General features: G+C 45.7%; 1 protein-coding gene across 1 annotated transcript; it reads left to right on the top strand.

Annotated features, from left to right (window-relative positions):
* The first annotated feature begins 3,154 nt into the window (after positions 1 to 3,154).
* On the top strand, positions 3,155 to 15,551 carry LOC113163809 (insulin receptor substrate 2-like). The gene is made up of 3 exons (XM_026362799.1): positions 3,155 to 6,048; positions 6,331 to 6,827; positions 13,106 to 15,551. The coding sequence occupies exons 1-3, from the start codon at positions 3,374 to 3,376 to the stop codon at positions 13,108 to 13,110; spliced, it is 3,177 nt and encodes a 1,058-aa protein (XP_026218584.1). The 5' UTR covers positions 3,155 to 3,373; the 3' UTR covers positions 13,111 to 15,551.
* The last annotated feature ends 877 nt before the right edge of the window (positions 15,552 to 16,428 follow it).

Below are 16,428 nucleotides of genomic sequence, written 5' to 3'. Positions count from 1 at the left end.
AGAGTTTACCCAGTTAAAACATATGTCTCATATGTTAGTCTGGGATGCTGATGTTAATCCATCAATTCATTAACTACAAAATAGTTTTCTGGTATATGTCACAGGGCTGACATATAGAGACAAATAACCATACACATTGACACCTAAGTCCACACTCCGAACAGAAAGGCACCCGGTCGACCCACAGATTCAAACCTAGGTCCTTCTTGCTGTGAGGCGACAGTGCAAACCACCACACCACCGTGATTTGAGGATCTCCTGATCCTTACATATACAACTATGCTATATAAGTCATAATCATGGTCGAGTTAACTTGAGACATGGCTCTAAACTGACCCTTCTTGCGTGACCCTCTGGTATGCTGATCTATGTGTGTTTACATGGTGAAAAGCAGATTTGTTGTGTGAGGATCTGGCAACCTAGAGGCTAATCCTGAAGGAGTTTACACTCCAGCCACTGATCCTCAGGAGAGCTGGAGGCCTGTGTCACCAGTTAAGGTCACCAGCAAGGATCCCAGTGGGAACTTTTGTTTTCACCACCATTAAACTGCACTGTGATAAAAAACATAATTAATAACATTGTCCTGTGTTGTTTCATCCTGTTTTTCTGAACAAATCAAATCAATAAATCCTCTGGGGACTTTTTTTTTAAATGGTTTGTTTCATTGTCATCCCTTTATTGAGTTTCAGGACTTCTGTGAAAATTGAATCACATTTTAAGTCACATTTACATACGAACCCAGGCAATTCTAGTTTTTATAACTCCCAGAGGAGGAATCCTAACAACATATTTTAACCTTGTGCCACTATAATCAACAAACAACAACTAAAAAAATTTCCCTGTGGGATTCACGCAGCTTTTTAAATCTTGAATCTTTTACATGCAGTTTACAGCCTTGACTTCTTGTAAACCTTCGTCTTTTCTTCAGCCAGAAACCTGATACTTAAAAGTCAAGCTGCTTCACAGAATCATCTGGAAAAACGGATGGAGTGATTTTCTGGGAATAAGAGAACAAGTCATGTCCTCGGGCGTGTTCACACTAGGGGTGGTATAACATGGCAGCTTCATAGAGTTGAAAATTAACCAGCTGTGGAAAGAATCCCAAAATATCCCCCAGTGATAGAGGAGCCCCTAACTCGCTGCTGTTTTACTTCACTGGTATCAAAATCTGCTGGCATTAAAAGAATATGTCATCTTATATTCTGTGGCTTGTTGTTTACTTATGGCCCAGATACTTCTTTCAGAAAGTTGCAGCACACCTGGACAGTAACACTAATTTTTAAAAAATCCCTACGCTCAGTCTTGCAGGTGCAGAGTTCACTCGTGAAATAAACCCTGTGAGAACGTAGCAGTGCACCGCATCCCAGGAGCTGCCTACAAAACACACACACAGAGCAGCAAAACAACAATATTCAACATTCAGCAATAACCTCCACACTGTTGCCAAGTTATTACACGCCTTTGCCATTTAAATGTCAACAATAATCCTTTGTTCCTTTTGTTTTTGCTCCAGGTTATTTATATCTGCAGTCCGGGGTTATGTGTTACCAAATCCTGGTGGAGGTGTTTATGTTTTTGCTCACACTGCATCTCAGATTATAGGTGGCGGCTAAAGCTGAAAACACGCCACTGCCGAGCTCGGCGCTGATGTATCAACACGTGTGTAAGAGCAGAAAAATAGACATCAGACAAATGTCAGTGGGATCAAACCCACTGGTGTCAACAATAGCAATAACAAGAACAATAGTGATTAGCAAAGGCAGGGATTACCCTTAATCTGCAGTATCTATGTGTTTGTTTAAGGGGTAGATATGCTCATTGAGAAGCAGAACACCCCCCTCTCTCCACAAACACACACACACTGTCACAAATACAGTCTAATTCACACGGACACCTCAGTGACAGAGGTGTAATCGGCTTGTTGGGAGATTCTAAAAGCCAAGCAAAGTGGGTGTTTGTGGGCCGAGGGGGGGGGGTCTGGTTGCTGCCCCCGGGGTTGGGAGGGTGGGGGTCATGACTAATGATCATGAAGATCACAGGGAGAATTACTAACATAATTACCGAGATGATCCAATGAACAGATGTCTCAGGCTCCCTCCTGTCATCTGACAGGCCTTTCACAGGCCCAGTGCAGTCGCTCCACCAGCACTTGTCACCCTCCCTGCCTTCGGCGTCTTCCGTTTGTGTGCGTGACCGGGATCTGCATTGAAAGTTTTATCATTATCATTATTTATTTCCAACTGATGTGTGGGAACCGTTGTGTGCAGCGTGATCCCCGAGCAGCCAGTTGATGGCAGCACTTGTGCAGCTTGTTATTCTGGGGATCCTGTGACACATTTGCTGTAGTCACCCCCTGTTATGTGTGAGATGCCTGTTTTTTTTATTCAGCAAGAACATTTTGTGAATATGTAACAAAGTGCAGCAATAAGCATCAAGCACAAATATCAAAGGACAGGCTGGGGAAGGTCACCTCTGTTTAGCTGATTAAAGCTATATGTCCAACAGATAACAACCACAATCATCACCGTACGTGGACGCTGTTGACGTATCAGTGGTGTAGAATAAATGGTGAGGAGCTGAAATTGGAAACGCAAAGTTCCAGTTGGAAGAGGAATACCCACGGGTGTAAAAATAGGCCACAACACTCCTTATATAACAAGTGGGACGTCAGGGTTGTTTACAGTGCTGCTGCCTGATAAATGAATGGTTACAATCCAGCATTATGTTGCATGCACTCTTCAAATCCTCATTAATCCAAATGGGCTGAATTAGCCTGTCAATCACATTTTTTTTTACAAGAAAACAAAAACAAAACAAACGCAAATGAATGGATGTGTCACTAAAATGAATATTAAAAGTGAAACCAGCCGTGTGCATGTGTGTGTGTGTGTGTTTATGTCACTTTGTTTTTGCAGTAAAGGAATTCTTGTAATTCACTTTTGCTTCTGATCGTTTCAGTTTCTACATGACAGAGCTGCTGGAGAACCAGGGGCGGGACCAGCCTGCAGAGAATTAACAAATGAGCCAATGGGCAGCGTCAGATCCGGCTGATGGACCGGCGCAGCCCCTGCAGGTCGCACCGCCTCCTATGACTCCGTGTTTTATTCTGTTTTTAGAGCAGCAGCGTCACATGTTGTTTTTCTCCGGGATCAGATCAGTCTCTGGTCTGATCCAACCGCACTGTTGCTTCTACCGTGGCGAACAGCGGACGCAGCTCCCGTGGTTTGATATGGATTAAATAAAACGGGTTCCCTTTAACGCTGTTTATTTTTTTCCTTTTGTTGATGTTGTTTCTGTGAGTTGTACATCTAAAATAATTTAAAAAACAAAAACAAAAAGGAGTTTACTCATCTGGAACTTGAAGTGGACGAACATGGCAAGTCCTCCTGCAGCGGGAGGACACCTGTTATCTAACGGGACGAGCGGCGTGAAGAAGTGCGGATACCTGCGCAAACAGAAACACGGACACAGGCGCTTCTTCGTGCTGCGGGAGCCGAGCGAGCGGTGTCCTGCTCGGCTGGAGTATTATGAAAGCGAGAAGAAATGGAGGAACAAGTCCGCTGCGAAACGGGTCATAACTTTGGACTCCTGTCTGTGCGTAAACAAACGGGCCGACGCCAAACACAAGCACCTCATCGCCCTCTACACCAAGGACGAGTACTTCGCTGTGGCTGCAGACAACGAGCAGGAGCAGGAGAGCTGGTTCGCGGTTCTCACTGATCTAATAGCCGAGGGAAAGGTGTACGACAGCCCCGCTTCCACCTCCTCCTTAGTGGGCTTTGAAGAGGCCAGCTACGGGCTCATTTCTCCTGCTGCAGCTGCTTATAAGGAGGTCTGGCAGGTCAACTTGAAATCCAAAGGCTTGGGTCAGATCAAGAACCTCATAGGAGTGTACAGGCTGTGTTTGTCCAGCCGGACCATCAGCTTCGTCAAACTGAACTCAGAAACAGCTGCTGTCACTTTACAGCTCATGAACATCAGGAGATGTGGACACTCAGACAACTTCTTCTTCATAGAGGTGGGCCGCTCGGCCGTCACCGGACCCGGAGAGTTCTGGATGCAGGCCGAGGACTCGGTTGTGGCGCAGAACATCCACGAGACCATCCTGGAGGCCATGAAGGCCATGAAGGAGCTGTCGGAGTTCAGGCCGAGGAGCAAAAGCCAGTCGGCCAGCACTAACCCCATCTCTGTGCCCACCAGACGCAACCTCAACAACCTCCCTCCCAGTCAGACGGGCCTGGTGAGGAGATCCAGAACAGATAGCATGGCAGCCACGTCCCCGGGAAGAAAGTTCACGTCCTGTCGGATACGAACGGCCAGTGAAGGAGACGGAAGCGTGACGCGGCCTGTGTCCATGTCCATATCTGTGAACGGCAGTCCCACCAGTCCCAACTCTGGGAATCACCTCAGCAGGTCTCACACGCTCAGCAGTGGGCGCACCTGCAGGATGTTGGAGTCCTCCTCCAACCTGCATCACAGCCGCTCCATGCCAGTGTCCAACTCCCCCCCAGCCGCCTCCAGCCCCATCAGCATGTCTCCCAGAGGGGGGGCTGGTGTCTCCACTCCTGACAAAGCCAGGCGCCCCTTCAGCTGCAGCGCCTCCATCTCTGGCTCCTTCAGTGACACCGGCTTCATGCTGTGTGACGATTACAGCTCTAGCCCAGGTGAACCAAAATTTCTTACCCTGACCCGCAGCGACACCCCCGACTCCCTGTCCAGTACACCTCCTTCCCGTGACATCAGCGACCCTTGTGGCTACATGATAATGGAGGGGGCTAGTGGCAGCAGGTCTGGTCTGGAGGGTCTGTTTGATAAGGCCTACAGGAAGCGAACACACTCCCTTACCACACCACGTCAGCAGAGGGTGGTGGCACCGCTGTCCTCTGCCTCCCTGGATGAGTACACACTCATGAGGATGGCCCATGGACAGAACTCTCACTCCGCGTCACCCAAAGTGTGCTACCCTGAGGATTACGGAGATATAGAAATCGGATCATCCAGGAGCTCCAGTAGTAACCTCGGTGATGATGGCTACATGCCAATGACGCCGGGTGTTGCTCCCCAGTCTGGCAAGGTAGACAACTATGTACCCATGAGCCCCATGTGTGTGTCGGCACCAAAGCAGATTGTGAACCCTAGGGTGCATCCTCAGGCTGCCGCCAGCAGTGGCTACAAAACCAACTCCCCCTGCAGCAGTTCTCTGGAAGACAACGGCTATATGAGAATGTGGTGTGGCTCCAAATCCTCCATGGAGAGTCCAGACAGGCACGGCGAATACATGAACATGTCACCCGGAAACCCACCTCCACTCCAGACCCCACCTGACTACAACTTGGGCCTGATGGCTGAACCTGCATTAGTGAGGTCAGCTTACCAGACGGGCTCCCTCACGCTACCTGCCAAACTGCAGGGCTCCAAGAATGAAGATAACAGCCAGTATGTGTTGATGAGCCCTCAGAGTTTGAGGCAGAGGGTCGGGGAGTCGGACTATTATTCAGTGATGCAGCCCAGCACAGCTCAGACCTCTCCGCTGAGCCCCTCAGTGCCCTCCCCAGTCAGACACGGCCGGGCGGAGAGCCTGTCCTATAGAGGGAGACTAGGCAGACCTAACCGGCTATCTCTGGACACCCTGAGGACCCTGCCCAGCATGAATGAGCACCCCCTTCCCGGAGAGCCCCGCAGCCCTGGGGAGTACATTAACATTGACTTCAGCAGCACCAGATTCTCTCCACCCTCCACTCTCTCCACAGAGAGCCAGTCTTCATCTTTGGGCTCCAGCGGCGGGGGCCCAGGGAGATCCTCCCTGACAGACTACATAAACCTGGAGCTTGGCTCGCACTCACCCAAGGAGGCTGACACTCCCGCTGAGCGTCTGGACACACTCCCAGAGTTATCCATGTGCCCCTGCTCAGAGGAGGATGGAGTTTACCATCTGGACAGCGAGAAGGGGTCTGAGGGTCTTGGGGAGGAGGTGAAAAACAACTATAGTGAGATGACGATGGGGATGACCAGCTCGCCTCCACAGCTTGTTCCTCAGAACCCTGCAAGGTGTGTGTATCTGTGGTGTAGTACACAGTGTGACTGTTTGAGTGACAGGCTGGAAATAGTGTACAGCATTTAAATGAACCTGAATGAGCAAATGGAAAAACATACAGCATGTAACAGAAAGCGAGAATTATTATTGTTATTATTATACAGGTTAGATGTGAAAGTATTAACATGATAATAATTCGTTTTTTATTTTCATTATCTTTGGTCAGCAGCTCTTTCGTCTCTTGTTTTTTTTTGTGATTCTAGTGTTAAAATCCAAATTTTTTTTTCATCCATCAGTCAGAGCAGCAGGGAGAGGAGGCTCTCTCTGGAGGACCAGGGAGTCCCACAAGCTATTGGGGTCTTCCTGCTTGGGGCCACCTCTTCCTCCACGGTGGACCCAGACTGCTCAGCCAAGGTGATCCGGGCGAACCTGCAGGGACGTCGGCGCCACAGCTCCGAGACCTTCTCCTCCACTGCCACCGTGACCCCAGTTTTCCCTTCGTTTGCCCGCAGCGATGTGGTCAAGAGGCACAGCTCGGTGGAGAACATCTCATCCAGGAGCAGCGAGGGCTCCGATGAGGAGTACGGCAGCCCGGTAAACCGGCACAGCTCGGCCGCTTACCCGAACGGACTGAACTACCTCGCTTTGAACCTGCTGGACAGCAGAGATGTGGAGAAATGCGAGGAACTGGTTGGCTTCAAACCCACCAGCAGCTGCAAAGGGGGTATCAATGGATTACACAGCACACCATATGTCTGTTTGGGATTCAAGGAGGCTGCAACCACTGCCAAAGGTGAGCAAGGCTGATGTCACATGTGTTGGATAGTTATAAAGGAAAGTGAAAAGTGGCTTCTTTTAAAATTCACTGTATGAAAAGACATCCGTTAGGCTGTCTGTCAAATAGCAGAGGCATGACAAACATGCATTTCCTCTAAATTCAAATGTAAACAGGCTCTCAGTAGGTGGTGCTGATGCTGCCTTCACGTGTTTCTGCTATGCTCCTACTCTTGAGTGCTAACAGAGTAGCAGAGTAGTTTACTTTGGCAATCAAATGAGAGAATTATGTCCAGGGCAAACGAAGAAAAGAGAATCTAAAAAGAAATCTGAACCCTTTTTTTTTACCTAATGTTCATATTTGACAATCGCAGCATTCCCTGCAACATGTGAACGCAGCGAGAGGCTGCTATGAAACGTGACCAGGCTGAGAGCTCTGAAGTAAACAAGCACCATGACAGAGCAGGAGGCTGCCTCTCTGCTGCTTCAGGCTGCAAACAGCCAAAATACACAAGCAGGCTTCAGAATCCCACCTCAGCTTATTATGAATGGAGGTTTTCTGTATAAAATGACCACAATGATAAACTGAAGATTTGTTTTAAACACCGACTGTTGAAGTTGGAGGCATCAAACAGTTAGCAGCTGATGTTTGAGGCTTCCTGTCAGATGTAATGTGACACCCGGATGCAGGCTTTGCTGGCTGTTGTTTTTCAGTTGGGTAGGCATTAGGATGTGTTGCACATCGACGTGACCTCCACAGACCCTCTTCTTCCCACCATCCCATGATCAATACCGTGTCCCAGAATATCCCAATGACAAAATAAAGCTGTGGCGTGGGATAGAGGAAGCATAAACAAGAGCACAGGGACGACGAATGTTGACGTTAAAGCCAAGTTTGACCCCCTGTCCCCATGGAGTTCTTTGGACACAGCGACCTAGCGTGTTTGTGAGCACGTACTGGAGTGGGCGTGTGTGGGTGGGAGAGCGAGGGGGGAGGCAGACATGTGAGGCCCAGCACAAGTGGATATGTGTTTGTGTCCTTGTAGGCAGTGAGGGAAAACAACAAAGTGGGCGAGTTGCTATGCGGCCAACAGGTAACTGGATGTCACGGTCCACATTCCTGGCAGAGCGGCATTGAAAAGTAGCTGTGAGAGGGGCCTGTTTTTGTCCCTGACTCCAGGTCTTTTGAATAGAGAGTTGCTTTTATTTCACCACAAGGCTTCTGTGTGTGTGTGTGGGTGTGCGTAAGGAGAGAGAGGCTCGTCCTTTTCAAGGAGTTTCATTTAGAGCAAAACGACGGCTGACGACATGTGCCCGCCTGTTTGTTTTCATCTTTTGCTTTCGCACGTGTTCTGCGCTGATGTTTTGATAGAGTACGCATATTTTTATGGTGCTAATAAAGCTCGGTGGATGTAATTCACCAGAGAAGGGGGGGGGAAGAGTCAAGCACATACATGTGGACTCGTGGACTTGCTCTGCACGTACACATGCAGAGCAAGTGTGGTGTTTCTTTTTTCCCCCCTCTCTCTCTCTCTCACAGGAATCTTTTTCTTTTTCTTTTTCCAGTGGTGTAGCCTGCGTTCGTGATTGCCTGGCAAAGATGTGCACAGAGAGAGAAAGATGGAGTTGCCTGTTTTGTTTTCCAGTGCTGTTTGACTGTTTGTGGGAGAGCGAATGAATATGTGCATAATGCAGCAGGCTGGCACGTGCACTCTGCTGCCCTTCTGCCTCATTAGGCTGTTTACTTAGCAGAAGAAAGACAAGCAGAAGAGATGGGGGGTGCACAGGTTTGTATGCTTGGTAGAAAGAAGGGGTCTTGTGCTTTTTAAAGCTACAAACACAGCACTCTGGAAGCGCAGACCCAATCGCTTGTTTACAGTCCAGCTGCTGTGTGCTGAAGCGGGGTGAAGGAGGTCAGAGTGCACCCACTGGGGTTTTTGGCGTGGGGCCCCACTGGCGGAGGCCTTTGATTCCGTGTTTGTCAGGACGTCATGACGCAGAGAGCCACCCTCACCACGTGTCGTGCTGACCCGAAAGCCAAACAACTCCTTGTCTTGGCTCGGCTGATCGGTTGACCCTCTCGCTTAAATGTAGTTGGGCTGTAATGAAAACCTGCTGACACTGGGGTCAGGCTAACTTCTGGTTGGATGCTGCTGCTCCAGAGAAAGATGTGGATGTTTGTCAGGATCAAAGTGCAGACACCACCGCCCCATGGAATTTAGCGTTTGCCCCACAGGCCCATGTGATGGCCCCTCTTGGTGTGAAACGTGACTGCTCCCAGTCAACTAAACTCCACACTCATAAACGTTTGACAGCTGGGTTTGTATTTTTTTTTTTTTTTTTTGGAGGCTCCAGCCAGTCAGCTTAGATGTCTTAATGCCTGGCATAAGGGTCAGGTGTTTGTTTACTTCTTGTTTTTGTCAGCGGGCCAGCACATGTGACTCGGAGGTGGTGTTTACCTGTCTCTCTTAGCGGCCCTGGCTGTCTGCAGCTCAGCCAGGTGGATGTTCTGTACCAGCCACAGATTAGCCAAGTCAGCCGTCTCTGTTTCCACCTTTTCGTCTGACTAATACCTTTATCTGATGGCTGCTGCTTCCTCTGTGACAATTCAGGAAGCTTTATTAGCACATGAGAGATGATTCATACTACAGTGAGGCTTCTGCTCCAGTAGAAAGACAGAAGGAGGAAGTTGGGGCTTCTAAGACCACAGGAGTCCTGCTGTGACACTCCGGAGCCCCTCCTGAGTGCTAGTGGCAGATGGCCACTCTCTGGAGGGCAAGTGAGTGTGAGTGTGTGTGTGTAGTTGGAGACGAGAAAGGGGGATGGATGGTGGGGTGAGGGGGGTTAAACACCTGCCATGCTGCCCTATCTTCACACACATGCAAACACTCTCATTACACAGATTTCCTTGCCTGTGCTCACACTAGCATATACAGTACAATATGTCTCGCTGTCATCCACTGACACACACACACACACACACACTCCCTACCTACTTACTATCCCTCCACAGATGACAGCATCACCATCTGCTGAGCCCACAGGCTGCAGAGGGCATGACCATCAGCATTGTGTGTGTGTGTGTGTGTGTGTGTATGTGTGTGTGTGTGTGTAATTCATCGGCCAGATCAGACGTTTACGTCCATCTACTGAAATTCTGCTTACTCTTCACGTCATTCAGGCAGCTGTGCAGTGAGATGAGATGATGGTTCAGCGAGGAGGGGGTTAGTAGATCTAAACACATGTTACATACTGTATATCCATGTTACACAAACCTTCAGTGATGCGTGTGTTCATCAAGGCGAAAGAGGTCTCGTTGCACAGCCATGCATCCCTAACTAGCTCTGAGCATGCTCAGTCCACATGGCTGTCATAACGAGGAGTGTTTTGATGCAGAGAAGGAAGAGATCTGTTTTCAAACCCTAATTTATAACACACACACACACACGCACACACTCCTTGTGTAGTCATATTACATCACCACTCCTCTTCCTCCTCAGGTTACTCGTTTCCAATTTTTGTTTTTCTACACTTTTAAATTAGAGCTGAAACAATCGATTAGTCGACCGACACAAAGGTTTAACTATTTTAAACCAGATGTACAGTATATGTCATTTGTGAAGTAGAAAACCAAACCACCTGACCCTGACCTTTTCTTACATTTTATTGCTGATCAGTAGAATCAGCACATTAGTCAATAATGACAATAATTGTTGTTTTGGCTGCTCTGCAAGACATTTTTGTATAAGGCTGCACTGATTTTAACCATTACTTTGTACAGTCCATGTAGCTCTAATGCTGTTCTGCTCTGGCATTTGTGGAATTACTCCTAAAGGTGGCACCTGATGTTATCCATCAGCCTGATTGTCCCGTCCGTTCTTTTTGTGCTGCTGCACAGCAGCTCTAGCACACATTCACAGATTAGCAACTGTTGAACACTTTATTTACATCCGCATCCGACCTGCATTGAAGCCAAAATCTTGCAAACATCACAAAGCAAAGCAAATAGCCAAAGCAGGAAATCCAGACATGTCATGTTACTTGATACATAGAGAACAAACATGCACACGTAACACCGCAGGCTCTTGTGTCAGAGTTTCCAGCCAACGTCCATGTGTGTGTGTGTGTGTCTGTGTGTGTGTGTCATAGCACAGGGAGGAGGGGGGCTAAAGTAGGCCGGGATGTTCCAGACAGAAGCGCTAGCTGCTAGATAAATGCGTGGCCAGCGTTCCCCACATTTAGCCAGCCACGGCTCCAGATGAGATTACAGCCTCTGCTGGCGAGATTAGACGGTCAGGGGCAGATGAGCGAAAGCCAGCGGCTACTCCACGGACAGCAGCTGGGGAATACGTAATGCAAGGTGTGGGCATTAGTTCAAATCAAGCTAAAATCAGGAGAAATCACTTTGGACGCTGGTGACAAATGTTCTCTGTCAGCTTTGAGTTTAACTTTAATTTATGAAATATGTAGTGTATTGTTTTAATAGTAAATTATATAATATACTAATACTTAGTGACCTAACATCCCTAATTTCCTCAGCTACTGCCCATGCTTGTTTGATTATCATGTTGAAATTGTCTTAAAAAGATCTAAACCTAAGAGTTTCATCAGTCTTACAGTGTTGGAAGTTCCCCAGACAGCCATGTAATCCTCGTGTGGTCATGACACATGGCTGCAGAGAGGACCTAGTCCTCCTGGAAACCAGAACCCTAATGCCTCTAGGGTTTGTAACCCCTTTCCCACACACGCTGAGTGCGCAGCCCCCTCCTCAGCCTTTCACAGCTGGACTCCTGCTTTTCCTGGAAACTTCCACTTAACCCAGTATGCCTCCCACCCCTGCAACCACTACCCTGACTCTGTCGCTCTGTTTGCAGTGACCTCACCCCCTCCTTTGCACACACAGAACATCAACCCCTTAAACATAATGAAAGACCACAGAATCCTCCATAGTTGTCACTAATGGTTGAGACACCCAGAGTTGTCTCTCTGTATGGATAATATGAGAGGTGCATCGGTGCCCCTCGCTGATCCTCCTCTACTCAGTGTGTGTCCATAGCAACACGGCAGCGCGGCAGGAGCCCCTCACCCCAATCACTCTGCATCCCAGATTATGTAATTACGACCGACCATCCTCCCACTCTCGGCCTCCCCCAGCCGTCCTCCAAGAGCTTTACCAGCAAAACAGCTGGTGCGTTATAAACAGAAAATGACACACGGCATCTTAACCGCACAACATGCAGCCATAATGCAGCCGCACAGCAAGCACCCAACGCATCCTTAATGTCATTAAGGACAAAATATTCACGTGAAACAGTGGACTTGTGTGCAGCACTCACTGTTACTGTTATTCACGCTGATTTTCAACTGTGTCCTTGTTATTGTGGCACAAATATTACACAGGCTAATCTGTGAATGAGTTCACGCCGTACTGTGTTAAGGCTGTTTTTGCAAATCTCTCATGTCTGCTCTCTCAAAGGTCTGCTTTGTTGGCACCACGGTTGTTGTCATTAATCTGACTAGAAATGAATGAAATCAATCATGTAATAAAAGGAGTTCAAAACTATCCCTGCTCATACCTCAATTCTAATATGTACATGGTTAAAGTTTGTGTTAAATTAATTTGATAGAGAAGACTTGTTTAAACTGTCAGGACATATTAAAGGCGCCTTGTGGCGTTTTAGACCACTAAGGGTGCTACGCTGCACTGATTTTATGAGTCCACATTTGGTCGTGTGATAATCATACTTTCTTTAAATCTTTTGCTATTTAGCTAATCGAGAATTGATGGTGGTAATGTGCAAAGAAGCTTAGCAATGCCCCCGCAAGGGCTGGGTAGAAGACTGTGAGCTAGCAGACATTAGTAAACAAACAAATGATTTTAATAATGATAATGATTAATAATGATAAGGGAAACACTTTTAGAACAGCTATTAGAGATCTAGAATACACACAATGCATTTTTGATAAGAAACAGTGAATGTAAACAAGATGGCTTGTTTACAAAAATGAATACACAGCAGTATATGTGACCATTATTTGTCTTTGGCTGGTAGTAGTTGTTCAGTCTGACTTGGGCAATGCAAACACTTTAAATTTGTATTTTTCCTAATGGTGTTTTTTTTTGTTTGTTTTTTTTTTTACAGTAGTTAATAGTGCTGTATGTGATTGTCGGAGAATATAAGACTATGTGTACGAGCCCAGTGTCTTTTATCAAGTCGTGAAACGACAGTAGCAGAAAGTGCTGGAAGGATTCGATTTTTCCACTAACTCCTTTTTCTCTCTTGTGGTCTCTTTCAGACTGAGCGACTCCTGCGTCCTCTGACTTGGCGTCTCCAACAACCTGCTGCTCGAATAAAGAAGAAAAAAAAAAAAAAATCAACGTTGCCCTGAAAGACTGTCTGGACCCTCAGCAACACAAACACACACACTTAGGAAACAAGCAGGTCACCATCTATGCATGTTATGAATTTGCTGAAAGCGGGGCAGGTGTGCTTGCGGGTGAATGTGTGTGTGATGATGCGTCTCATGTTCCCTGTGCTTTCAGAGGCCATTTCTCCTGTGACCCAAATTTTGGCCCAAGCACAGAAGCAAACATAGCGAGACAATAACAAAACTCTAATGGTACCCAGATTCTATTTATTTACTTGAGGGTAGTTTTCTGACAGTTAACTGCCTGTATGTATGTTTGTGTGTGTTTGTGTGTGTGTTTCTGAGACTAAGTACGACCAACTGGTTTGTCAGTGAACAATGAAACCTGCTATGGAAATGGCCCAGGGAGTGAAGATACCAAGGTACACTGAGAATATAACTATAGATTAGATATTTTATTTATTTTTTTGAAGATGAATGTCTGATAAGACCTACTCAATGCCTTAATGTCTATACTGTCCTTGTTTTCTATGAAACGAGAGAGAAATATTCTATTACAGTATGTCTATTTGGATCTACATCTCTATATTGTTATTCTATTGTGGAAAAAGCTTAGTTTACCATTAAAATATATTATTTCAGAAATGTACAGTACAGTGGGGCTGCTTGAGATCTGATTTATCGTATTGATATTAAAGTATTTTCTTAATTACAAATTTCTTATTTATTCTAACCTAGTTTATTTTATGTCCAATCAAAGCTCTGGACTTACAGAAATATATTTCTAACCGTCTTTACGAGTTATGCATGTCTTTATAACTCAGCTCAGACCCATCACCACCAGGTATCTGAATGCACTGTACCTCCCACAGTTCCTCAGTCACTTGAGCCTGAAAACCTCACACACTCCTACCTTCAAACCTACGTCCTGCCGTTTAGCTCGACGCAGGCCGCCCTGCTGTGATATCATTTGACGGTGCAACTGTCTAGCTGAGGGGGAAACTGGTCAATGAGGGAGGGCTGGTGCCACGAGTGCTGGATAAGCGCTGCGGGGGGAGGAGGAAGGCCGACAGCCACATCTGGCACCATCATGGAGGTTCACTGGAGTCAGCTGTCTGGAACATATAACAGCATTAGAGCTGGCTAAAGAGAATTATGTAATGCTACAAGTGAAATAAAGGCTATGAATCCTAAAGCATGTGATACAACAATTACTGGATAATGGCGTCAACAAGGCTGTCTCAATAAATACGTATCTAGTGTTTGCTAACGTAGCCACCGTTAGCTCACTACACCTAGCAATTTCAGGATGATGATAAATGCTAACATGTAGTGTAACAATAGTACAAGATGAGAAAAAATGTATAAAAACTAAATGTTTATGGTAGCTAACATTAAAATCAATAAAAAAAACAACAACTCAACAATGTTAACTCTCGCTGCTTCCCAAGAGCTTTTAATATCCAAAATGGGCGCCAGGCGGTTTGTTACCATTATCCGAAAGCCGACCGCTGTTCACCGAACCTACTCCAACCGGCTCATGAGCCCTTTAGTGTATAGTGGACTGGAAAACGTAACCATGCGTGAATGTATCGCTGAGCTGGTGGGAACGCCACCGAAACATAATGTGGGAAACGGTTTTGACAGATTTGAATAATATTGGAGCTGTTGTGGTATCTATTTATCTTCAGAGTCTTGAATGTGTATATTATGTATATAGAGAGAGTTTAACTAAAAAAATCTATTGAAAATACATAGAGAACTTAGATTTTACCTTTGTTGCAATGATATTCCTGTGTAAAGACTTTGGCTACAGATTTTTAAAACGGGGATGGGTTTTTCTTTGGGGTTGTACAGTGTATTGTATGCTTTTCTCCCTCACAGTCTCTGACTACATGAAAAAAAAAAATACAATGTCTATTTTATTATAGTTTATTATATTGCCTTGTTGACACACTTTACCTAATGGCATATGCAATAGTGACATGAATACAATCTAGTTTACAACCGTGGAACCAAATGTAACTTTTATTTTTTTCTCTTTGTGATGAGCAGACGCTGTTTTGCTCTTTGTACATTTCTCTTTCTGCCAAGTGTTTTGTTTTTTTGTTGCTGGGAACTTTGTTCTTGACTTGTCTCAAAGCGCTTTCCCCCATTTCTGTATCCACTGACAGATTCTTCTTTTACAGATGTTGGATTGACTCTGTTTGAATGTGTCCTTGTCTTCCATTGTACATATTTCAGTATACTGTTTATTGTGATGCTCACAGGAGATGATTATAATGATTTATAAATTCTGGTAGTTGAGTATTGCTTTTGTCTGTATTGATTATGGATAGAAACCTACAAAAATAAATGAATTTATTTAAAGAGATGCAGCTTTGTCTTCATTTTTTTATTTCCACAAGCAGCCTGTACAACAAGTAATGATAATACTAATACATATTTTGAAGTTGAGTCGTGGCGACTGGATGTCCTTCTTGGTAAACGTGCATTGACCAAGACTAAAGATAACAATAACAATAATCACCTGGACAACTGAGAACATTGACCAACACACCAACATCTAGTGTAACTCTAGTGTAAACTGAGAATATCAAATGTAAGCAACTCCTTTATGTCAAGTACAGAGAAATATTAGCTGACGTTTTCAAATATTTGATAGACTGAGTGTTGTGAATTCACCTGGGTTTTGTTAATTATCAATTAGCAATGAATTAATTTAATACGTTTTCGAAGCTAAAAGTAGCTTTAATTTGTTCTGACTCTGGTTTGAATTGATTTACTGAAAAATCCATATGACTACACTATGAAACAGCTTCATTTGCCGTAAACTGTTAAACTTATTCTGCTTTAATCTACTAATTATTAACCTCACAGGACTCCAGTTCCCATCCTGCCCCTCCACTGTTGCCTTCCCCCAGGAATATCATGCATTTGGCACAAAGTCAAATTGCTTCCTGACTGGTGGGAGATGAGGATATCCTGCTATTCCTCCATGAGTGAGGGGCTATCCACTTTCTCTTTCTCTTAGAGTTTTATTTCATACTGAGGCTGAAGCTGAGGAAGCTGTTTCTGGGCGAATGACTTCCTGCCCAGCCACGCGTCTCCACAAAAAAACTGAGCAGGGAGGTCAAGAGGTTCAAAACATCAAGCACACAACACATTTCAGCTGTTTCTCTCTGATCCACACACCTGCATCAGGATAGTACATGCAAACTTTGGGTTTCTCTACTGTGCAGTTATCGTAT

Source organism: Anabas testudineus, chromosome 2 (genome assembly GCF_900324465.2).
Source record: "Anabas testudineus chromosome 2, fAnaTes1.2, whole genome shotgun sequence".
Classification (NCBI taxonomy): domain Eukaryota; kingdom Metazoa; phylum Chordata; class Actinopteri; order Anabantiformes; family Anabantidae; genus Anabas; species Anabas testudineus.
The sequence above is the reverse complement of the archived record's forward strand: the minus strand, read 5'-3'. Positions and strand labels throughout refer to the sequence as shown.

Bases quoted from the DNA above. Each gene is read 5' to 3' on its own strand.
- LOC113163809 (XM_026362799.1), top strand. From the start codon at position 3,374: ATGGCAAGTCCTCCTGCAGCGGGAGGACACCTGTTATCTAACGGGACG. The intron at 6,049-6,330 runs GTGTGTGTATCT...TTCATCCATCAG, and splicing joins GTTCCTCAGAACCCTGCAAG to TCAGAGCAGCAGGGAGAGGA.